This window comes from Aspergillus vadensis (genome assembly GCF_003184925.1).
Source record: "Aspergillus vadensis CBS 113365 unplaced genomic scaffold BO88scaffold_1, whole genome shotgun sequence".
Taxonomy (NCBI): Eukaryota; Fungi; Ascomycota; class Eurotiomycetes; order Eurotiales; family Aspergillaceae; genus Aspergillus; species Aspergillus vadensis.
The window spans coordinates 1323241-1345671 of NW_020292039.1; the positions used below are offsets into that span (position 1 = coordinate 1323241).

The following is a 22431-nucleotide window of genomic DNA, read 5'->3' on the forward strand; positions in this document are numbered from 1 at the left end:
TTTTTTTTTTTTCTTTTTCTTTTGGCTGAGCAAGCAACAAATCTGACAGCATTTTGCATCAATGATCTCGGGATTTGAAAGAATTGCTTTTTACTCTCAGCCCATGCAGTAGGGGCAGCAAACACGTGTTCCCACTGCATGGGCTCTGGGAGTAAATAAGCAATTCCCTCAGATCCCGAGATTATTGATGCGGCTTTGTTGCACAGGAAATCCCATCTTTGGATCTTGTGATGGGATGGATGCTCATGCCGGAATCTCAGTCTGACGGGCGAAAGGCTTTCCGCCTTATTTACGCCGGCGTTCTTTTCCCTTCCTCGCAGGTGATTAGACACGTAACATGCAATCACAGCTCCTTGAACTCAGCTAACAATGCCCATTATATAGATAAGCCTGACTAAATGAGTCAAAAAGAGGTATGATTGATTGCCAATCTTTTGGCAGATGCAACTCTCGACCTGACATAGATCATGGTACGGGCTCGAACTCAACCAAGTTTCCCACTCTGCCAGATCTTCTCTATGAATGTGTTTGAGGATGCCTTTTATCCAGAAGGACCCTAGAATATTGACTCCGAGTAGTCCTGCCTTAAGTCTCTCGAGACGAATCTGGAGCGTCGCGTTCAACTAAGTCTTGGGTAAACGTAGCCGTAAGTCCAACGGCATTCACCAAATCGACCTCTGCCACTCAAGCCCTATCCGCTGTTGATCCGTCATGCGCTGGCGACCAACCTTGCACAGGCTGACATGCTAGCTATCAAAATATTCCGAAATGTCGCAGCAAAAAGCTACTGCCTCAAAATTGACTACTGAGGCTGGGGAAAGGAGTTCTGTGTCTTCGAAAAAAAGTCGAGGCTTGAATGCACATTGCTGTTCCGCTGATTATGGAAGAGCGAGAGATCTCAGCTACAGAGGCATGCGAAGTCATGGACAGCTTATTGTCGACTACGAACAAGAGGCACTGCCGATGCGTAATGAGCTTGTGGCAGAACACGGCCAATCGGACAAACTGAGATGGTTCCTGGTCTGACACATATGGCTTTGCTCGGGCAACAGTCTATAAGACTCAACCTATCCTCAATATCATTCGCACGCTCGAAAATGAGGGGCCAATAATTTGGCGGTCTAAACAGCCGTGTCGTGAACCTATTGGATATACTGTCTTGTATCAATCCGAAAATTGACACTCGAACGACATTGAATTGGATATATCGTTGTTTGGATGGATTGCTATGAAATATTGCGCAGACGATCATCCTTAGCGTATGGACTTTCAGATGCGCAAACATGGAACTGAAACACCGTCTGTTCGTCTCTACAGTATCAATACATATCATTACAAACAGTCCATGTTCCTGATAGTGTTTATCACTGCATATTAGTTCGCCACAATGGGTTCCCAGAAGCATAGACGGTCTTAGGGGAGCCATCAATGTCCTTGAAATGAGTTGCATTACGACCCAAGATGACTATATGCTTCAGAGGCGCATTGTTATTCACGTTAGTACAATCATTTTGCTCCGATTATTACTTTAGCTATATACTTACCAGATGCCAGCCCATCAGGTTATATTTTGAACCTATCCGTTGCGAACGTCCCCTTAGCATAGGATGTTGTTTCCTATAAGATTTCAGCTATACCTTGAACATATGAGATTACATCCCCTCATCTATTCTCTTAATACAAGACGCCCTGATGCCATGAAAATTGTTGGCTTCGCCTGTTCCACTTCCGGAATGTTCAGGGTCGTGCAACTGTGATTGTATAGCACTATAGCCAGAGAAAAGACACTCAGTGGTCGATGTTCTTGTTGTGTCATTCTTGATGACGTTCCACGATGATTTCTGAGGCGACACTTGTCGACAAACACGGCTTGTGGTGAACTGACGAGCCTAGGGCGAACAGAGCTAGCGTCGGCTCTATCATGACATTTAAAAAAATTGTTATTTCTGTATAGCTTGTATTATGCTACCCACTGCATAATGCTGCCATCGATGGCCGGTCTAGTAAATAATCGAGCTTCATAAACAAGACTTATTCCGTATATAATCTGATTGATTTTATCCTGGCTTCGAAAAGCCGATTTATGATGAGATAACATTCATTATCAACAGTGGTGCCACTACATATAATTGAAGATACCCAGGGCTCACTTCAGAAACTTAAGCACATCTTCTATAAAAATTGTCAAATCCTCACAGGTGGTCGGTGATCCAGCCACGTGACCAAGCCTATAGTATTATTGCTTCAGCAGTAGCTTAGACAATACTATGCCACATTATCTACCTTGGGATAGATTGATAGAACAAAGAGCCTAGACTAGTCATATGTCTACTGCAAAAGGGCACATCGGACCGCATTTGCAGGTGTGCAGGAGTAGTCGGGCGGGCGATTGGCCTGCCGCTGTCAAATTGGTCGAACCACGTTGTTGTAACGTTCGGTAATGCATTAATTCCTAACTCCGCTTCCCCCCATCCCGTGACCAGCCGGGCGGTGAGGAAGGAGGGGTCGATACCAGCCTGCAGTAAGCAGCTACAATGTAGAGAGGGATAAAACTTCATTACAAGCTAGACAGATAATAACTAAAAGCGACGGCCATTATTGAGGTTCTTTTATTTCCCTCCTTTTTACTTCCCTTGAATATATAACGATGTTCGTTCAATTGAAAGAAGCTGACCAAGATGATGAACATGAAGATGTTGGCCAGTGAGACTAGGCCGCAATCGGGTAAGCTCCATACCTTAATTACCCACTCAGGATGGCGGGAAAGACTTCTCTGGTACAACGGATCATGATATCAGCACACTTCAGCACTCTTGCCACCCACCCACCTGAACACGGGATCACCATTGAAAGGGAGGTTGGAGGTTACTGAAAGGTGGCTAAAGATACCAGAAGAAGCTCGTGTACGGGAAAGAGAGGAGCTATGAGCTCTCTAAGCTTTTAGTAACTGGTCATTGGATGACCTCTCCAGAGGAAGGTGTAATTTGCCCATAAACCATGGTCAACTCCCATTACCTTAGTTACAGTTAAGTCTGTGCTGCTGGGAAGTGCGGGCACCCAGAGAGGAAGTTGAACGAGCAAACTAATGATACTGCTCGGGTGATGAAGAGTCCTATAATCTGTGTAGTAGTTCAGCCGTCATTACGGATACTCATCCACAATCTACCAGAATTACCCAGTATTTATTTCCCTTGATTTATAACCATTACGATAAGCAGGACTGGTGGGCACTGAAAAAGAGAAAAGAAAGATACGAGTACTATTAGATAGAGGGTAAAGAAAAGTAACCGACGCTAAGCAGTGAAACGGTAAGGAAACGAGGGGCCCGACAAGAAAAAACGCACATCCCAGATTTGAAATCGGAAAAAATCCCACCAGCACAAAAAAAAGTGTCCCCACCCGCCGCCCTCTCGCTTTCCTTCCCTCTTTTCCCCTCTTCCTCTCCATCCGCCCTCTTCCCTTCCCTCTTCTCTCTTTTTCCTTCCTTCACCTTCCTCCGCGAAGCCATCTCTGTCTCTTTCCCCGGAGCAGCGCACATAGGCCTTTCTTGTCCTATTTGATCCCTCGGTCGAGCTAGCTCTCGATCTTGGTCCTTTGTGTGTCGTTCTTCCTTTTTATTTTCTTTTTTTACGAAACCCCGCCTCTACGGCAGTTGACGAGAAAAATCAGTCAAGATGGTTAAGTACGTTCATCCACCCACACTCCCGGTCAATCTCTATGGCGATGCTATACCATCGCATAGATGGGTTGAGGGATCTGCATCATACCTTGGAAACGTGGAATAACGTGCTAACGATGTTCTCTATAGCTTCACTATCGAAGAGGTCCGTTCTATGTTCCCCGCACCCACCTGCATCGGGCTGCCTCTCGACACCTAAGAGGCAACCCCGGCCCAGATTTGGGAAAAGCAATCAATCAACGAGGATGGAAGTGTACTGATGCTGGAAATAGATCCGCGGCCTGATGGACCGCCCGGCCAACATCCGTAACATGTCCGTCATTGCTCACGGTATGTACTTGATCCAGGTCTTGGTATCATGGAATGGCCATGTATCTCTCGAATCAATCTCGCTGACTCGCAACAATAGTCGATCACGGAAAGTCCACCCTTTCCGACTCCCTGGTCCAGCGTGCCGGTATTATCTCGGCTGCTAAGGCTGGTGAGGGTCGTTACATGGACACCCGTCCCGATGAGCAGGACCGTGGTATCACCATCAAGTCCACTGCCATCTCCCTCTACGCCAAGTTCCCCGATGAGGAGGATCTCAAGGAGATCCCCCAGAAGGTCGATGGCTCTGAGTTCCTGATCAACCTGATCGATTCCCCCGGTCACGTTGACTTCTCCTCTGAGGTCACTGCTGCTCTGCGTGTCACTGACGGTGCCCTGGTCGTCGTCGACTGTGTCTCCGGTGTCTGTGTCCAGACCGAGACTGTCCTTCGTCAGGCCCTGACCGAGCGTATCAAGCCCGTCCTGATCATCAACAAGGTCGACCGTGCTCTGCTCGAGCTCCAGGTCTCCAAGGAGGACCTGTACCAGTCCTTCTCTCGTACCATCGAGTCCGTCAACGTCATCATCGCCACCTACTTCGACAAGGCTCTTGGTGATGTCCAGGTCTACGCCGAGAAGGGTACCGTTGCCTTCGGTTCCGGTCTCCACGGCTGGGCTTTCACCGTCCGCCAGTTCGCCGTCAAGTTCGCCAAGAAGTTCGGTGTTGACCGCAAGAAGATGCTTGAGCGTCTCTGGGTATGGAGCGACCCACTATCTTGCTAGTGTATGATTATCGCTAACAATCATGATAGGGTGACAACTACTTCAACCCCGCCACCAAGAAGTGGATCAAGACCCAGCCCGAGGTCAACGGCAAGCCCGTTGAGCGTGCCTTCAACATGTTCGTTCTGGACCCCATCTTCAAGATCTTCCAGACCATCAACAACGACAAGAAGGACCAGATCCCCACTCTCCTCGAGAAGCTTGAGGTCAAGCTTTCCAACGACGAGAAGGACCTTGCTGGCAAGCAGCTCCTCAAGGCTGTCATGCGCAAGTTCCTCCCCGCCGCTGATGCCATGTTGGAGATGATCTGTATCCACCTTCCCTCCCCCGTTACTGCCCAGAAGTACCGTGGTGAGACTCTCTACGAGGGTCCCTCCGACGACGACTGCGCCGTCGGTATCCGCGACTGTGACCCCAAGGCTCCTCTGATGCTTTACGTCTCCAAGATGGTTCCCACCTCCGATAAGGGTCGTTTCTACGCTTTCGGTCGTGTCTACTCCGGTACCGTCCGCTCCGGTCTTAAGGTCCGTATCCAGGGTCCCAACTACGTCCCTGGCAAGAAGGAGGACCTGTTCGTCAAGAACATCCAGCGTACCATCCTGATGATGGGTCGTTTCGTCGAGCCCATTGAGGATGTTCCCGCCGGTAACATCGTCGGTCTGGTCGGTGTTGACCAGTTCCTGCTCAAGTCTGGTACCCTCACCACCTCCGAGACTGCCCACAACATGAAGGTCATGAAGTTCTCCGTCTCCCCCGTCGTCCAGCGTTCCGTTGAGGTCAAGAACGCCCAGGATCTGCCCAAGCTGGTCGAAGGTCTTAAGCGTCTGTCCAAGTCTGACCCTTGTGTCCTGACCATGATCAACGAGTCCGGTGAGCACGTCGTTGCCGGTGCTGGTGAGCTTCACCTGGAAATTTGCCTGAAGGATCTCGAGGAGGACCACGCTGGTGTTCCCCTTCGTATCTCCGACCCCGTCGTCTCCTACCGTGAGACCGTCGCTGGCACTTCCAGCATGACTGCTCTGTCCAAGTCTCCCAACAAGCACAACCGTCTGTACCTCACTGCCCAGCCCCTTGACGAGGAGGTCTCCCTGGCCATTGAGGCTGGCAAGATCACCCCCCGTGACGATTTCAAGGCTCGTGCTCGTCTCCTTGCTGACGAGTACGGCTGGGATGTCACCGATGCCCGTAAGATTTGGTGCTTCGGTCCCGACACCACCGGTGCCAACTTGCTGGTTGACCAGACCAAGGCCGTCCAGTACCTTAACGAAATCAAGGACTCTTTCGTCTCTGGTTTCCAGTGGGCCACCCGTGAGGGTCCCATCGCTGAGGAGCCCATGCGCTCTATCCGCTTCAACATCCTTGATGTTACTCTGCACGCTGATGCTATTCACCGTGGTGGTGGTCAGATCATCCCCACTGCTCGTCGTGTCCTGTATGCTGCTACCATGCTTGCCGACCCCGGCATCCTGGAGCCCATCTTCAACGTCGAGATCCAGGTTCCCGAGCAGGCCATGGGTGGTATCTACGGTGTCCTTACCCGCCGTCGTGGTCACGTCTACACCGAGGAGCAGCGCCCTGGTACTCCCCTCTTCAACGTCAAGGCCTACCTGCCCGTCAACGAGTCCTTCGGTTTCCCCGGCGAGCTTCGTCAGGCCACCGGTGGACAGGCCTTCCCCCAGTCTGTCTTCGACCACTGGGCTGTCCTCCCCGGTGGATCTCCTCTTGACCCCTCCACCAAGCCTGGTCAGGTCGTCACTGAGATGCGTAAGCGCAAGGGTCTCAAGGAGCAGGTTCCCGGCTACGAGAACGTAAGTTGAACCCCGTGTTTCTATTCCATTGATGAGATCACGAAGCTAACTTATATGAACAGTACTACGACAAGCTGTAAAAACCTTCCTTACAAGCCGACTAAATTTCGAACTTGTGATGGATGGAATCCTCTGTTTATGAGATTGACGAATGCAATACCCTGTCTACATTGAGGGGGAGGATATAAAAGAAAAACAGCTTAATGTCGTATGTGGATTTTCGACCGCTTAGAGAAGTAGAATCGAGCTGTGCACGAGCATCTGCGATGGCTTTATTTTTACGTTAACGACCGCGAGGGATTTTCCATAGCTCCTTTCCTATTCCCTCGATTGGACATGAAAAAAATATGATGGTTTTCAAGTTCATTATCAGTATATCGTCACTTTAGACTCGTAGTTGGTTTGTAGGCCAGATAGAAAATAGTAGCATTGGTGGTGACGTGATGTGGTAGGGCAACCGGGCAGCTCAGCGTAAGTCACGTGGTGAGACTGTCATCCGCGTCGCTCGCGTTTCCCCGGCTTTTTTGGTCCGCAAAGCTCTGTTACTATCTCCTCGCACGTCTTTCCCCCGTCACACGATGATTTGCGCAAGTCTCTGATCAAACTCACCGGCAAGCCTTCCTTCTGTCACTATATTCAGCATCCGCATTTTCGACGCCGTTTTTGATCCCTGACCCAACCTTCTTTTCGGGCGCCGCCAAGTAACGCCTGCTGCCTCTTCAAGCTCTTCGAGGAACTATTCCTTTCCGGCAACAGTCGCCTGGCACGGTTTCAACCTTGCGCGGCAACATGCAGCTCACCGAGGATCAAGCGACCGAGGTGAAGACGTGGGTAGTGAGGAAACTGGAAGATATGTAAGGCTCATCTGCCCGGCGACTGCTCCTCCAAGACGTTCCCTGCGCTGTATCACAAGCTAACGAATAACTCTCCGGTCCAGATCGGATGCCGATTCTGACGTGCTTGCCGATTATGTCCTGGCGCTTATCCGGACAGATGCCCCGGACGAGGAGATCCGGAAGGCTTCGGTGGACAATCTGGAAGACTTCTTGAGAGAACGTTAGTCATATTGAGGTACTTGCTTGCGCAGAGAAAGCGCAGTTGGCTCACTGGCTTTTCTTGCATATATAGACACTGTTCAGTTTGTCGATGAACTCTTCACAACGTTTGCGCCCAAGCCGCAGCCCGTTCAAACCGCCGCGATGTCCCATGATGGTGCTGCAGGATCCGCTTCGGAACAGCAGCAGGCCTTTGGAGCTCCCTCCGGCCCAGCAAATGGCCCCTACGGCATTCCACAGTCGCAAGCTGATGGCTCCAATTTCAATCGCAAGCGTAACTATCACGAGGGATTCCAGGCCGATCAGGAGCGCGACGATGGACCCCACCACCGCACATACAAGACCCCTCGCCGGGGACGTGGCGGTGGCCGGGGAGATTGGATGGGTAGGGACGGCGGCCGCCCAGGACCGGCTGGTCCGGGACAGTTCCATCCTGATGCAGCGGGATTCCCAGTGATGCCTCCTGCGTTCCCTGGCTTTGACCAGAATGATCCGATGGCAGCGATGATGGCTCTACAGAGCATGGGTTTCCCTCAGATGCCGGGCATGCCTCCGATGCCGATACCACCCCCGGGCGCCGGTGCCGGCCAGCAACCGGACAAGATGGGACCCAAGAGTTCGGAGCGGTGTCCGTTCTATGAGACTCAGGGTATCTGCTACCTTGGCGCTACATGCCCGTACCAGCACGATGCCATGCCAGGGTCTTCCAAGGAAGATGGTGAGTTGGCCGATTGATTGCGCTGGCTTCTCAACGAACCTTGCTAATGATGGATTGTTTTAGAATACGACCCCAAGTCCTCCAATCTCATTACCGACTTCCAAAGGCGCACGGATACACCTATGCGAGGCAGCGACAGAGGTCGCGGCCGCGGCCGTGGTGGGGATCGAGGTGGCTTTGGAGGCAGGGGACGACGCTCCGAATTCTCGTCTGCTGGGCCTAACGAGGATACGACGATCACGACCATTGTCGTTGAGCAGATCCCTGATGATAAGATGGACGAAGCCACGATCCGAGAGTTCTTTTCACAATATGGCGAGATCACTGAAGTCACTCTGCAACCACACCGGCGACTGGCCTTAATTACCTACGATAACCACGCAGCTGCTAAACGGGCATGGTCTAGTCCCAAGGTGATCTTTGATAACCGTTTTGTCAAAGTCTACTGGCATAAGCCCAAGGGTGATCGCAATGGTGACCATCGGTCTCCTGCCGGCGACGCCATGAATGAGGGTCCAGCCTTCAACCGCGAAGAGTTTGAGAGACAGCAAGAGGAAGCCCAGCGGGCGCACGAGGAGAAATTAAAGAAGCGCAAGGAGACCGAGGAAGCAAAACAAGCCCTCGAGCGACAGCGCGACGAGCTTCTTAAGAAGCAGCAGGAAGAGAAGCTTCGTCTGATGCAAAAGCTTGGTGGAAAAGAAGGCGGTGATGGCAGCGCCTCTCCGGCTGACGAAGCGGGTGTGTCACAGGAGAATGCCAGTGACCAGACCCAGCAGCTTCGCGCACAGCTGGCCGCTCTTGAAGCCGAAGCGAAGAGTCTTGGTATCGACCCCAACGGTGCTGGTGCGAGCGCACCGTACTCCTACCGCGGTCGCGGAAGAGGATTCGGTGCTCGTGGTGGATTCCCGCCCCGGGGCCGTGGTTACGACCCGTCCTTCCGCGGTGGATATCGTGGTCGTGGCGGCGCTGCTCGCGGCAGAGGTGGTGTTCTACGTCTCGACAACAGGCCCCGTAGGGTGGCTGTCTCCGGTGTGGAGGCCAACTCAGAGAAGGACGAGGCTTTGAGACAATACCTCATTGTAAGTTTCCTGCCTCCAGTCTTACCCTATTTACGCTTTCAAAGCTAACCCAGTATACCAGGGCGTCGGCGAGTATGAATCCATCGAGCCCAACCCAGACCAACCCGACTCAGTCATCGTAGCCTTCAAGGAACGCTACTTAGCCGAGAAGTTCATGTTTGGAACCCGAGACATCCCCTCGGTAGGCCAAGTCCAGCTCACTTGGGTCCCTAACCCCCCTATCACCCTCCCCGCCAGCGGCGCAACATCCGGCCCTGGCTCGGACACCAACAAGACAGGGTCAGACGAGGACACAGTAATGGACAACGCAACGGGGCCATCCATGTTACCGGAACAGAGCGGAGCACGCAAGGACGGCCCGCACGATGTGGACTACGATGTGGCAGAGGTGGATGACAGTTGGGGAGTGGAGTAGAGTAGATTCTACCTACCTGCTTTCGAGTGTAACTTATACTCATGATGGGATGGACGGATGGATGGTATGATAGAAAGATACGTCTGCACTTGTTTCATATTCCTGGCGTCTTCTGGGGAAGGGAAAATGGTTTCTTTCTTGTCTCGTTGCATAAAGTAGTCGTCAGTGTCTTCTTCTTTGATCTCTATTTGCTTTGATTGTGATAGACTATGCTGGGTACGTATATGTATGTATGTATGTACGTATGTACCTGGCTCGATTTCCTCTGGCCTTTAGGCTTGTACGATAGTTATGTGACTCTGCGGATGTAACTGATGGGTGATGAATGCTTGAAGTGCTGCTTACATGGTCTGGTGGTAAAATAGCATACTATAACCTGAGAGTGGCACCTTAGTGGGCATAGCGATCCCTCTGATGACCGATATAATTACAGACTTACTTGATAATGTGATAGTAACGACAATTTAGATGCCGTGGAGGGAGCCAGTGGGAGTGGGGTGTGCGTGGAGTGAGTACAGTTCTGTACCTTTCACATATCTCAGAGGCGGTATATTTTAATTATACAACCCTTTCCATGACTCTTTCCGTATCATGTCTGTGTGTAATATCTCCTGCCTTTTTCGCTCTTTCATCTTACTCTTTCCGTTATATCTCATCTCCATATCACCTTCCATCTCCCTCCGCCCTCAGCGTTACTCAAATCCCTTGACACCGCTCACCACCGATATATCTCGGTGAATACCACTGGTGGGTGACCGTAGTGGCCGTCATGAAGCTCGACTCTCGTCTCAGTCCTTGATTCACTCTTGCAATGTCCAGATCTTGTGAAGCCTGCAAAGTTACTTCAGCTACATGTTGACTATATAGGAGTTGTATTGTCTTTACTAGTAACGGTATAGGTCCTCCAAAACCCACTAACTCCGCTGCCCGAGGAACAGGGCGCGTGCAATAAATAGACAACCCCCATCGCCAGCACTACACTTCAGCCACTACCTAATAATCGTGAAGAGCATAGACTCTCTCCATCGGCTCAGCAGCTTCCCAATCTTCGTTAACCCCGAAAGTCGTCGCCCCGACCAACTTAAGCTTGCCGTCATTTTGCAACTGGGTTACATTTGCATACCACTGCCAGCCACCTCCAGGCTGGCCATACCACGGCAGAATCTCCCCACCCAGAGCCACAAACTCCTCAGTCACATTAAATCTCCAGTAGTTGTACATGGTACTACCATTGTACTTGTTCAGACTGCTTGGCCCGATGGATCGCTGTCCGTACGGAGTGTCCGCCGGGGCGAGATAACTGCCATTTTGCGTGCCAAAGCGGTCCACCAAGGTGCCAACCCCTAGACTCACATTCTTGGGACAGCCATTGAAGCCATTGTTGGGTGGATAGACAAGTTTGCTATAAGTGGGGTTGAATCCATTGTCGGTCCAATTCGCCCAGGTACAGAGCCAATCTTTCGGACAGAGGCCGCCCAATGGAACCCAGTCGGTGAACATGTCGGTGAAATTGTCGGTCGGTTGAAAATTGGACCATCCTAGCAATTTATTACTGCAGATGCAGTAGTCGCAGTAGTAGTTCGTGTCGGTCGGATCTGGGGTTATGCCGTCGCAGGCATTGATGCAGGTTGAGGGATAGTCTTCAGCCTGTCGGAGGATGGCGTGGTGTTAGTGTATGTCCTAGTATGATGAGAGATTTCAGTATATATGAATTGGGACTCCGTACCTGAATTGCATGAGATAGAGTCCCAAGTAACGGGACAAGAAGCAGCGAGACTCGGGCAAGGACAACCATGGTGACTAGGTACTACTAGTAGGTACTGAGACGAGCTGGAGGCCGATTATTCTGTATGACCTATCTGCAAGACTGAAGACTATATCGTTGAGATGATAATACCTGACTTATGTACTATTCTGTTTCTCATCCACCTTTTATCATCCATAACTAATCATTCTCACTATACCCAAAAAAAAGAGAAATAGAGGAAGGGAAGGACATACCTAGATGTCATTCCGTAACCTGTGGGTGGAATGCTATATACTTAGCTACGAGAATGTAAACCCAAACCCGAAAACACTCATGTAGGACCACAATGAAATTGAATTGCTGCATTAAGTTTGTGCCTGACATTATTACTATCAAACAAATCCCATCTTAAACAATAACTACTCTCCTTATTAAAAAAGAAAACAAAAGACACATCCAAGATAGATAGGAAAAGAAGAAACGGAATAGGACCTCCTATACACCACCAAGACAGAGAACTCTAGCGATACGTACTGATTTTCTATTCCATTTTTTCTAGATAGCCCCTTGTACTACTCTATCCTGATGTAACAAATCTCTGCTAGACCCAATCGGGGAAGAAGTCTACAGGAAGTATGCGGGGAATAGGACGGAAGGGCCGATGCGGAGCTGTTGACGGGCTTGGCTTAGCTGGGAAAGAGAGGGATAGGGAAAGGTGACGCGTGTGAGGCTTGTTTAGGCCTAGCTGAATGGAGAAAGCAAGTATTTGTGGTGATAGTAGTGGTATTGATAGTTTTCAGGGCCTATTGAGAGGTATAGTATTGTCAAATAGCTTGTACTGGTGTGTTTGTCTGTGAGTTGCTTTTGAGTTGCTTTGAAGGGATTGATTGCTCGGTGATGAGAGGGCCCTACTTTATTCAATTTACATACACGAGAACTATCACAATGGAGGTGTGGAGAACCGTGCCACTGAAGGATTACCGTTAAGAGGGAACCAGGTAGAAAGTCCCGCGGAGTTTGTACTGGTTGTGGAATGGAATTTGTGGCTTGGCTTTCAGGGCTGACAGTTATCATTGACCCCAAGGGGTAAGTGTAGATAATTACTCCGAGGGGTTGTTATAACCCACATATTCCAAGTCACATGATTCACTTCCCAATGAAATCAACTAGACCGGGCCCATTGATCCTGCATGTTCTGTGGAACAAGTTCAACCATGTATCCATCCTAAGCAATCGTCAATAAATTAGGTACTGTGATTGAAAGAGTCAGGCCTGCCCACCGGATCAGCCACACACGCAATCTGATCGTAAATCTCCTTGAACTTTGGATGTACATCCCCCGTCCCCAAGCCGCGATGCGCTTCCCAAGCACTGAGAGGAACACTGCCCCTCGAACTATCCCCAATCTCTTTCAGCACGAGTACACCTTCCCCCCTCAGTCGCTCGACAGCCGCAGGGACATCAGGCACACTGAAGCCTAGATGGCCGAATCCCAGGTTGGGAGGCAAGTTCCCGGTAGACACTCTAAACTCTTTATCCTTCTCAGTCCCATGAGTATGGTAAAACTCCAGCAGCCCGATGGTCTGGGTGAGTTCACGGACGTTGGCGACTCGGGAGGCCCAGGCAGATAGGTCGGCGCGGTCGCCGGGAGTGGGGGGATAGCCAAGGTAGTACATGGTGAAAGGGCCGGCGTTCATGGTGAAAATTGTACGCATGCCCATGAGATCGATGTAGAACTGCAGAGTGCGCTGAGGATCTCGGATGCGGAGCATGAAATGATTCAATCGGTAACCGACCGTGTCGGTTGTCAGAGGCGGGTCGGTGTTATGACCCCCAGGAAGATAGATGCCAGCCTCGAAAGGGGATGATTGAGATGCAGAAGGTGTTACTTCATCCATTTATTTGACGTGACGAAAGATTGTAGCTTGGAAGAGCGCAAGTTGCTTGCACGCAAGCCGGAAGAAACCTGTATCAGCAATTGAACCAATGCGCGCGGGATGCTCTACGTAGCGAAGCTCCTTATAGGAATTATAGAGCACAACGATCGGAGCTTCTCCAAGTATGACCGAATAATGACCTGTTTGGAGCAGATAGTGGCATTGGTGGACCATGGAAACATGATGTTGAGAGCGCCACGACCGTTCCTTTCGTGTGAGAATAGAGTAAAATCGCAGTTAGAAGAGAAGTCTAAATATTTGACCCAATTTAGGTCCGACTCCAATAGCGATTCTTCAGGTCGGGTACCAAAGAGTAGATGCAGACCAGGGCAAATGTTGCCCCTGACCTGTCGGTGATTGCCATCTTTAGCCGTACATGTGAGCTTAGGAGGGTAGGCATGTCGAACACCACAAGCTGTGACCAAACGCCTCTCATCCACCTCGTCGGTTGTGCTCCTGAGAGCTGTCAACTTGCTTAGAGCCATGGTCCGTAAAGCTGGACTGGGTCGAAGCAAACTTGACTTCGTCATCGCTGTCACTGTCCATTTGATCCAGAATCCGGTCAATCTCGTCTCCAGCGTGCGATTCTAGACCAATCACTTGATCGTATGCAACTGGCATAGGCTGACCACGGGAATTACTGACTTGAGAGTCTTGACTATGGGGCACCCGAGAGGCCGAGCTTCTGGAATCGTGGCTGCTCTGAAATATATTTCGTTGACGTTGGGAATGCTGGGAGCTTGAGTGATAGCCCGAATGTCCTGGACTAGACATGAAAAGCAGAGTTTCAATAGCGTCCTGTTCCATTGCGCTATTCCGATTGTGGTTTTGATGACCAATTGTACCGTTATAAGAAGCCTGACGCATTGGGCCAAGAGGAGGAGTCCCAGGGACCTGCACCTTCTCTGAATTTGCAGCTGACCTGGACACGCCAACCTCTTGGTGAGAACGATGTCTGCGATGCAGTGACACAGAAGCTTTCGGCTGGTGCAGCGGCTCGTTGGGATTGGGACGTCGACGGCGACTGCGGCTTCCACTTGCAATATCTGCAGGGGGTGCGAGTTTTGGACGGGAATGGGATTTTGGCAGATCGAGCTGTGAGGGTGGCGAGGCATCGGCGGATTGGGTTACAGGAGACAGCCGCCCAGGGCCGCTCGGGGTGTAGAAACTGGTTATTGAGGGTGGATCTGGCGCAGACATTGTGGTTCCATCTGGTGAGCTATTTTCTCCCAAACGCTGAGCCTCTATCTCGCTGAAGGCGGGCAAAAGTCCAACTTTAGCGAGGGATTCTGTACTAGGCGATAAGGAATGAGCATGGACGCCATGGATCTTCCTACTCTTCTCAACCTTGGCAGCAGCATACGATAACCGCGTTCGCAGGTGAACGGACAACTAATTTGGAATTAGAATTCACATACAAGTCCCCGAAATCAATGTAAGGGGTAAGCCTTACCGCTGCAATCCTGCTCTCACGCGATAGGGAGCCAATACTATGAGAGCGACGTCGATCGGGACTGTCTACTTCGGAAGGGTGGTCCGCTCCAGGGGCATCGACAAGGTTTTTGGTGATTCCAGCTGCAGTCCTCTTCGGTGGAGCGTTATGTTTGGATGGGCTTCCCGGTACCGTCATAGAGGGACTATGGCTCTTTCGAATGGTGGACGCTAATGGCTCAGACCTGATCTGTTGTCCACTAGTGGACGCGTGTATACTCGACCCCGTGGGTTTTGACGGAGGCTGGAGGTGGGACATGTTTTCTTGCGTTCTATTGTATTCGAAGTGCTTTCCTTGCGCGACAGGCGGCAGACTCGTCGAGACCGAAGACTGTGACAAGTGTCTATTAGAACTAGATGCCGGCTGATCCGATGGTGGCTCTGATGTTGTGTTTACCGCCATGGACAACTCCGGCTTAGGTGGCGATACGCCAACATGACTGTTTCTATGATCTATGGTGTCATGATGGCGGCTCCCAGCTGGGCGGCTGTGGTGTTCGGTGGCTTCTGCAAGATTCCGCGACGCAATTTGGGGTTGGGGGGTCTGCACATGTGGGCGTCCGTCTAACCGCGACGATCCACTCATACTGATGAGATGAGCGGCGGAAACCTGACACTGCAGGTCTTCTGAGGAATCTCAATAAGCTCTCGGGTGTGGCGTTTGCACATTCCTCCGATGGCAGCAGAGGAGGCAGAGGGTAAACAATCACGAGGGCTCTCAAACCGCCTGGCGTCTAGCGTCAAATAAAGGCAGATCACCGCCCGCTTCTGACGTTCTTGGGCACGGGAAGGTCCGAAGAGGAGCTGTCAGAAGCACCCAGTCCACTGAGACAGAATGCCTGAGAAGCTGTTTGCTGCAAGGGATGACGTTCGAAGAATCCACACGTGCAAGGCGGGACTGAGTACTAGCAAAAGCACGTTGCTGGTCTCCGCACGTCAATCCCGATGCCCGGTGGATCGGCTTGAGGGGAGCGAGGGAAGGATAAGGAGGGATGCCATATGTAGACGAGAACCCGCCTACATGGAGAGCAAATTGAATGCAGAGCTAGCGTTCACTGCGCTGGTGGGCGCAGGGCAACATGGGGAAGATCTTCCAGGACCAGCACAGCAACGAGCGACGAGACAAGACGCGTTGCGCGGCGCGGTCACGTGGGGTTACTTCCGCCGCATGGTTCAGGCACCACTTTCAGGCAGCCACAGAAATGTAATAGTCAACACCAACTCAGTCTATTCCTGGTATAGAGCATCAATATATCCACATAAAAACCATAATCCAATAAGAGAAATAAGAAGTCCGACGCTATAGTCGGGTAAGATTCAACGCCATCCACCATGCAACATGTAGATAGATACACATCGACCATATTCACAGTAAACTTTTAACATCCGGTAGAGATCCCAAAAACATGCCGTTGCAGGAAGCGTTGCCTTACTTGCGCTTCTTACCCCCACCGCCTTCGCTGTCCTGGTTCTTGCGCTTCTTACCTTCTCGGCGCCAGTATTCATCACGTTCTCTCTTCTCCCGCTCGGCCTTCTTTTCCAGACCCTCCGCAACCTTCGCACGATACACCTGGCGCCGTTCCTCCTGCTTGGCCGCACGCTTGGCCTGCTTCTCATTGCGCATGGTATTAAGCTTCTGCATGAGATCTCGTGCCTTCTTCTCTTCACCACCCAGGACCACAGCACGCTTCTGCATGTAGGTCTTGTCCTTCCGGCCCTTCATCTTCGTGATTTGAGACTTGAAGGGAAGTTCAGCCGCCAGCTGGCGTGGCACACGAAGAGGGTTGAAGTGACGCTCGGGGCGCTCAATGGCGCGGTAAGCTGAGTCCTTGTTCATAGGAGTAGGAATTCCCTTTTCACGACGGACTTCACCAGTGAGACGCATAGCCTTCCAGCCGTTGTCACCGACACCGTCCTCGTCCAGATCCAGCAAGTTGGTGACAGGATTGTAGAAGCGATGGGGCTTGATCGGGTACCATGCGCGAAGGAAGACGATATCACTCATGAGAATCTTGTCCTCGAAGGTAGCACGGAAGTAACCCTCGGGCTTGCTGAGAGCGCGTTTGATCTGACCACGAATACCAGATACAGTCCGGATGGAAGCTCCTTCAAATTTGGCGATTTCAATAGACGAGTTGAACATGTCCTTGATGAAAGCGGTGTTCTTGAAGATCTTGTAGGGTACACCTGTCAGCTTAAGCTTCTTGACAATCTCCGTGTGCTCGTCGACACTCAGTACGACACCTGTAGCAGCGATGCGGAATCCCGGGGTCTTGTTCGAGAATGATTGCAGACAGCAAAAACCGGTGTTGGGTGCAACAAGAGGTCCGTAGAAGGTACCAAAGCAGTGCATGTGTTCGGGAGTGTACTTGAGCATGCGGTTACGGGTTCGACTGTCCGAAGTGCTGTATATCGGCAGGGACTGGAAGCGGCGCCAACCGAGAGAGAAGATAAGAGGGTCGTTGCTCTTCAGGATCTTCTTATGCCAACGATGCCTCTTGATGCGGATCTGCACATAACCGAATCTGTCTTCAGTCGGGGCCAGTCCACCCACAATGACAGGGAAGCGGGGGTTGAACTTGGTTGCGAATTCGCAAGGAACGTTCTCAAGCACGATACGTGCATAAGTACCAGCCTTGAAACCTTCCGCACGGGCCCTCGAGGCCGGGTCAAGCATATCGAATTCAGCACGGTTGATGTCGATCTGCTTCTGGAGCTTGGCCTTCTGCATATCGTACCACTCGTCCTCTCCGAACTCCTCTTCTCCACCACCGGCCTGCCGGGAGTTATCCTTGGAGTTAGCGAATCCTTCACGGTCTTCTTCCTCGAAGCGCAGCCTCAATTCTTCCTTCTTCTTCGCATTACGTTCTCGCTCTGCATTCAAGTCGACGGGGCCTTCGGGCTCTGCAGCTTCATCATCCTCGGCGCCTTCTTCGTCAGAGAATCCGTCGAAAGCTTCACCGGTCTCCAAATCTTCAAACTCTCCGTCACCCTCGTCATCCTCATCAAAGGCATCATCGACATCCGAATCATCGTCGTCGCCGCCAGACAGTTTGGCACTGACAAAGCGTTGCCGCAAGGATTCAATCATGTCCGCATCTTGCCATTTGGCTTCTAGTTTGGCATAGTCGTACTCAGGAACAGCGCGGTACTCCGCAGCTTCTTCTTCCTCAACATTTGTCTTCCTGAAGAAGGCATCTTCGTCCTCTTCGGCCTCTTCGTCGTCATCCCCGTCGGCCTCCTCCTTACCACTCCATCGGCGAATCACATCTGCAGGTGTGATAGTTTCATCGTAAAGCATGCGTGACAAGTCAGGGACACGGTACTTGGGACGCTTCGAATGGAGGGCCTTGGCATTGGCAAGCATGTTATCCTTCCAACGGACCTCGCCATCATCTTCACCGTCTTCGTCTTCGTCGTCCTCGTCGCTATCGAGGACCTGATCCTCTACTGATGAGATGGAACCAAGGTCGGAGTCACTGTCGGCAAAAGCGATGTCGTCCTCTTTCTGATGAGCACTGCCGTTTTGTCTTTCCTTGAAATTGGCCTCGAAATCTGGCGGCGCGGAAGCGTCGACCTCTTCCTCATCACCGCTCAGGTCCTCTTCCTCGTCCTGCTCCATGTCCTCCTCATCCTCATCACCCTCTTCGCTTTCGAAGCCTTCATCATCGTCTGCCGCATTCTGATTGTCCTGTTCGCCGTCCAAGAATCGAACGTTCCTCTTGTGTTTCCTGCCGACAGCTTCATCCTCGTCATCTGCTTTTCCGATGGCACCACCGCCGCGGAACAAACGAACACCACTGTCTGCCTCACCCAGAAGCTTACGCTCTCCTTGGAGACCAACGACCAATTGCTCTCCCAGACCACGCTCCTCATCGTCGGATTCCTCGCCGCGATCAAAGTTCGAGGTCTTCACATCGATATAAACAGCATCCTTGTCAACCAAGACACCACCGACGTCGGACATGGGAGCAAAAAGCAACTTCTGCTTCTCACCAAGTCTGCGCTTGCTATTCTTGCCGGTGGCTTTAGCCAACTGCTGATCCATATAAGGTGTTGGGCATGGGTCGGGTAGAGACTCGATGCCAGAAACAGTCAAGTCACCCACACCAGGAACATGCACTCGCGCACCAGACGCCGGGAAGTTGGTGCCTCTTAGGTATCCATAAAGCGCTATCGTCCGGTCACACTTCGGGTTTTCTTCAATCTGGGTAGGCGGCGTGATGTCGAGGAATCGATCTGCGAGGGCGTAAGGGTGAGAGTTGCGCCAGATGAGCGGTCTCGGGTTTTTCATGACAGACAAGAAGCGGGACAAGTTGTGCACTTCACGGTCGGGGTAACGGCCATTGACGACTCCGGAAAGGTAGAAAAGCTTGGCACCGTTGTACAGCTCGCTCCAGAAACGATGCTTGAGGCGTTTCTTGGCAGCACGCAGGGTGCTCTGCTTTTTGAAAAGGTCCAAGTGGGTCAGGATACCGAACACATTTCCGGGCATACCGTGAGAGCCCAAGACGTTCAAGAACTCCATAGTCTCCATCTCGAAGCCATAGTTTCCGTCGATCATCAGAAGCACAATATCCGCGATCTTAGCCACATCGACCATGCTGGCGAGGGAGTCGGAGGGGCATTCTAGGAAGGTAAGGCGGCGCCGTTTCGAGGTTACAACAGTCAACGGTCCCTTAGGGGTACTAAGGGTCTGCTTTGTGTATCGACGGATCAAGGACTTGATAAGGGTTGTTTTTCCAACCTGGAAGCAGCGAAGGCATTAGCATGTTGCAAGCCTGACAATGGCATCGTTGGTAAAGATACATACCCCCGGTGGGCCAACAATGGCCACCACGAGCGGCGGAGCCTCCTCAGGCAGGCGATCAACAAGAGGCACATGGAGTCTCTTCTCTTTGATCTATGCGGCAAAATGAGCATCAGTGACCGTTGCGCACGGAATTATATAGAGGGTAGTAGCGCATACATCGTGAGATCTTGCGCCGGCTTTGTTCGATTTGCCAGGATTCGAAAACGCGAAAGCCTTCGGATTCGGGCCTAAATAGCGATAGATATGTTAGTCGACCAATTTCTTGAGAAGCGGCGAATCCGACTTTGAAGAAGCACTACATACCGTCGTACTTCTTTTTCTCTTTGGCAGGGCGATGCGCCCTGTTGGATTGCTCCTCCATCTTGAAAACACGAGGTCTGTAGACCCCTCAAGAAAACTCTCCCCGGCTCGTGAAAAGATAAAAGCTTTCACCAAAAAGTCGAGCACTCGGCGAGCTGCTTCCGTTGTCCAGTAGCTCGGCCAAAATTATTATTTCCATTTTCTTTAGCCGGAGGGTGATTTTTCCGAGCCGAGATCTTCCCGCCGGAGAAAATGGGGGCAAAAGGCGGAACAGGAACATTGCTGCCCCAGGCAACAAATTACTAATGAGATCAGTTCTGCGATCAGTTATCGTCCGGCCCGGTTGAGTTCGATAAGGGCTCAGCCCTTCCATATCGGCCCGGTGTCAATACGTCGTGATGGCCATGAGAGGACCCGAACTAAGACCCCAAAGCGGGGCTGTATGGGGCAGAATACGATAAGGAACGCTGCGATCATCGGCAGGCATCCCGAGGTAGTCGTGTACTATTAAAGCATAGGTTCACTGCCCCTGGCGTGGGCTAAGATGTACATTCCTCTCGCATTGGTCGCGTACACTGGTCATCTCGAACCGCCAAGTATATTACCTTAAAACTACTGCTTCAACCAGATACGTTCACAATGGCTGCTCCGCGTCGTCCCCCTCCAGCTTATACAGCTCCTGCTGATTCTGGAGTCCATGCTACCTCAAAGCTGTACCGAAACATCTCGGAAACAGCTTCCGAGTCCTCCAAGCGAACTTTAGAGTCATCCTTCACTATTCGTCCATGCTCGGGCCAAGCTTGGGTAGTACCAGCCGGGCACATCTGCCGTCTCACAACGCCCAAGGGACCTCAAGTTGGGGATCTTAACATCTGGAATGCGAATAACCCTCGCGAAAGACTCTGGGCAGCGCGCACTCGTCAGATCCACGCCTCCCATGTCTCGGTTGGTGACCGCCTGTGGTCGAACCTGCCATACTTGCGCCCTCTAATTACCATTACAGGTGATTCGCTAGCAGGTGGGCAACTTCACGAAGTTTTGGATGAGGATGGCAAGCGAAAAGAAGGAAAGGGCTTCGGCACAACGCAGTTCGGAGGGCGCGTGCACGACCTTCTAGGTACCCGTTGTGATCCTTATGTGAATCTGGTCATGGGTGGGGAAAGCTTCGACTTCCACTGCCACTCTAACCTGACCCGTGCTGTTGCTCCGTATGGTCTGACAGAGCTTGACGTGCATGACGTGCTCAATGTCTTCCAAGTGACGGGGCTCGATGAGGAAGGAAAGTACTTTATGGAGACTTCTCCTGCAACGCCGGGAGAGTACTTTGAGTTCTTCGCTGAAGTCGATGTACTCTGCGCACTGTCTGCATGTCCTGGAGGTGAGTTTCATCTGGCAATCATGGAGATTAGATACTAATTCTTGGTCGTAGGTGATCTGTCAAACTGGGGCTGGGAGGAGAAGGCAGATATGGGGGCTACCACACGTCCACTGGGCGTTGAAGTGTATAAGTTGGTGGATTCCAAGGTGCTTGAGGGCTGGAAGCAGCCCAAAAGCCCCAAGTATGCTGGTATGCACGGTATGAAGATGCCACAGAGGGAGGATGACGGATCTGGTTATGTTGGGCTATAGGTGTCGGGGAGGATATATAATATGTTGTATGATATACCTTGACGACCAGAGTGTTCGTATAGTACCATGTCGAACCGAATGGCTATTCAAAGCAATCCATGTAAATAGCACCAACTTCCGGCAATACCGAGGTCTACAAGTCGGTCGAGGTATCCTACTCGGAATGGTCTACTATCTTGCGTTGCGATTTCTTTGTTGACGTAGTCCTTCAACGCACTAACTACATATAAACTTAGAGCATTGTATCGGGTCTATCAGGAAAGCATATAGAGAGATGCGTCCCAACATATGTAGTAGTAGTACCAACGTAGATCCTTGGGGGATCTGCTCTATGTCAGACACACCTATAGTAACTGATATCACAGGATCCAATGAGATGACAATCTATTTTGTAACTACCCGCACTTTAACGCTAACCTGAATCTGCCTCAATATCCACTGCGGGAGATATTTACTTGGATTCATGCCTTGCCTAGAAGCGACCTCAGGAAGTGGGATGAAACAGCGACGATCATGTGAGCTAACGTCACCACCTCCGTTAAACACCAGATCTGGTCTGTAGTTCCGCATCATATCTTTATTCCTTTTGACATCCCAGCATCAGCGAGTCGGAGCGAATGATCAGCGCCATGTGGTGCGGGATGCATTGAACGTGCCGTGAATGCACC

The 22431-nt window shown here is 51.3% G+C and overlaps 8 protein-coding genes across 8 annotated transcripts; 4 read left to right on the plus strand and 4 right to left on the minus strand.

The window, feature by feature from the left end:
- Positions 1 to 3617: 3617 nt before the first annotated feature.
- Positions 3618 to 6754, plus strand: BO88DRAFT_400158 (elongation factor 2). Its single transcript, XM_025705493.1, has 6 exons — positions 3618 to 3682; positions 3809 to 3824; positions 3952 to 4009; positions 4089 to 4744; positions 4801 to 6579; positions 6642 to 6754. The coding sequence occupies exons 1-6, from the start codon at positions 3675 to 3677 to the stop codon at positions 6657 to 6659; spliced, it is 2535 nt and encodes an 844-aa protein (XP_025568277.1). The 5' UTR covers positions 3618 to 3674; the 3' UTR covers positions 6660 to 6754.
- Positions 6755 to 7120: 366 nt separating this feature from the next.
- On the plus strand, positions 7121 to 10307 carry BO88DRAFT_354838 (CCCH zinc finger and RRM domain protein). The gene is made up of 5 exons (XM_025703685.1): positions 7121 to 7433; positions 7517 to 7635; positions 7708 to 8352; positions 8416 to 9431; positions 9493 to 10307. The coding sequence occupies exons 1-5, from the start codon at positions 7369 to 7371 to the stop codon at positions 9844 to 9846; spliced, it is 2199 nt and encodes a 732-aa protein (XP_025568278.1). The 5' UTR covers positions 7121 to 7368; the 3' UTR covers positions 9847 to 10307.
- A 501-nt stretch (positions 10308 to 10808) lies between these two features.
- BO88DRAFT_460004 (TNT domain-containing protein) lies at positions 10809 to 11641 on the minus strand (the record flags this gene model as incomplete). The annotated part of the gene is made up of 2 exons (XM_025711104.1): positions 10809 to 11493; positions 11573 to 11641. 2 exons carry the CDS (start codon positions 11639 to 11641, stop codon positions 10840 to 10842), a joined length of 723 nt encoding a protein of 240 aa, XP_025568279.1. The 3' UTR covers positions 10809 to 10839.
- Positions 11642 to 12755: 1114 nt separating this feature from the next.
- Positions 12756 to 13491, minus strand: BO88DRAFT_448299 (putative lactoylglutathione lyase (Glo1); the record flags this gene model as incomplete). The annotated part of the gene is made up of 2 exons (XM_025710428.1): positions 12756 to 12818; positions 12874 to 13491. 2 exons carry the CDS (start codon positions 13489 to 13491, stop codon positions 12756 to 12758), a joined length of 681 nt encoding a protein of 226 aa, XP_025568280.1.
- Positions 13492 to 13962: 471 nt separating this feature from the next.
- On the minus strand, positions 13963 to 15280 carry BO88DRAFT_329311 (uncharacterized protein; the record flags this gene model as incomplete). Its single annotated transcript, XM_025702593.1, has 2 exons — positions 13963 to 14922; positions 14984 to 15280. The coding sequence occupies 2 exons, from the start codon at positions 15278 to 15280 to the stop codon at positions 13963 to 13965; spliced, it is 1257 nt and encodes a 418-aa protein (XP_025568281.1).
- Positions 15281 to 15623: 343 nt separating this feature from the next.
- On the plus strand, positions 15624 to 16389 carry BO88DRAFT_14582 (uncharacterized protein). The gene has a single exon (XM_025701488.1). The coding sequence runs from the start codon at positions 15857 to 15859 to the stop codon at positions 16325 to 16327; it is 471 nt and encodes a 156-aa protein (XP_025568282.1). The 5' UTR covers positions 15624 to 15856; the 3' UTR covers positions 16328 to 16389.
- On the minus strand, positions 16231 to 20290 carry BO88DRAFT_354844 (GTPase BMS1). The gene is made up of 4 exons (XM_025703686.1): positions 20138 to 20290; positions 19991 to 20061; positions 19835 to 19924; positions 16231 to 19768 (listed from the first exon to the last, which is right to left on the minus strand). Exons 1-4 carry the CDS (start codon positions 20193 to 20195, stop codon positions 16451 to 16453), a joined length of 3537 nt encoding a protein of 1178 aa, XP_025568283.1. The 5' UTR covers positions 20196 to 20290; the 3' UTR covers positions 16231 to 16450.
- A 277-nt stretch (positions 20291 to 20567) lies between these two features.
- On the plus strand, positions 20568 to 21894 carry BO88DRAFT_431044 (urea carboxylase-associated family protein). The gene is made up of 2 exons (XM_025709282.1): positions 20568 to 21512; positions 21564 to 21894. Exons 1-2 carry the CDS (start codon positions 20774 to 20776, stop codon positions 21761 to 21763), a joined length of 939 nt encoding a protein of 312 aa, XP_025568284.1. The 5' UTR covers positions 20568 to 20773; the 3' UTR covers positions 21764 to 21894.
- Positions 21895 to 22431: the final 537 nt, after the last annotated feature.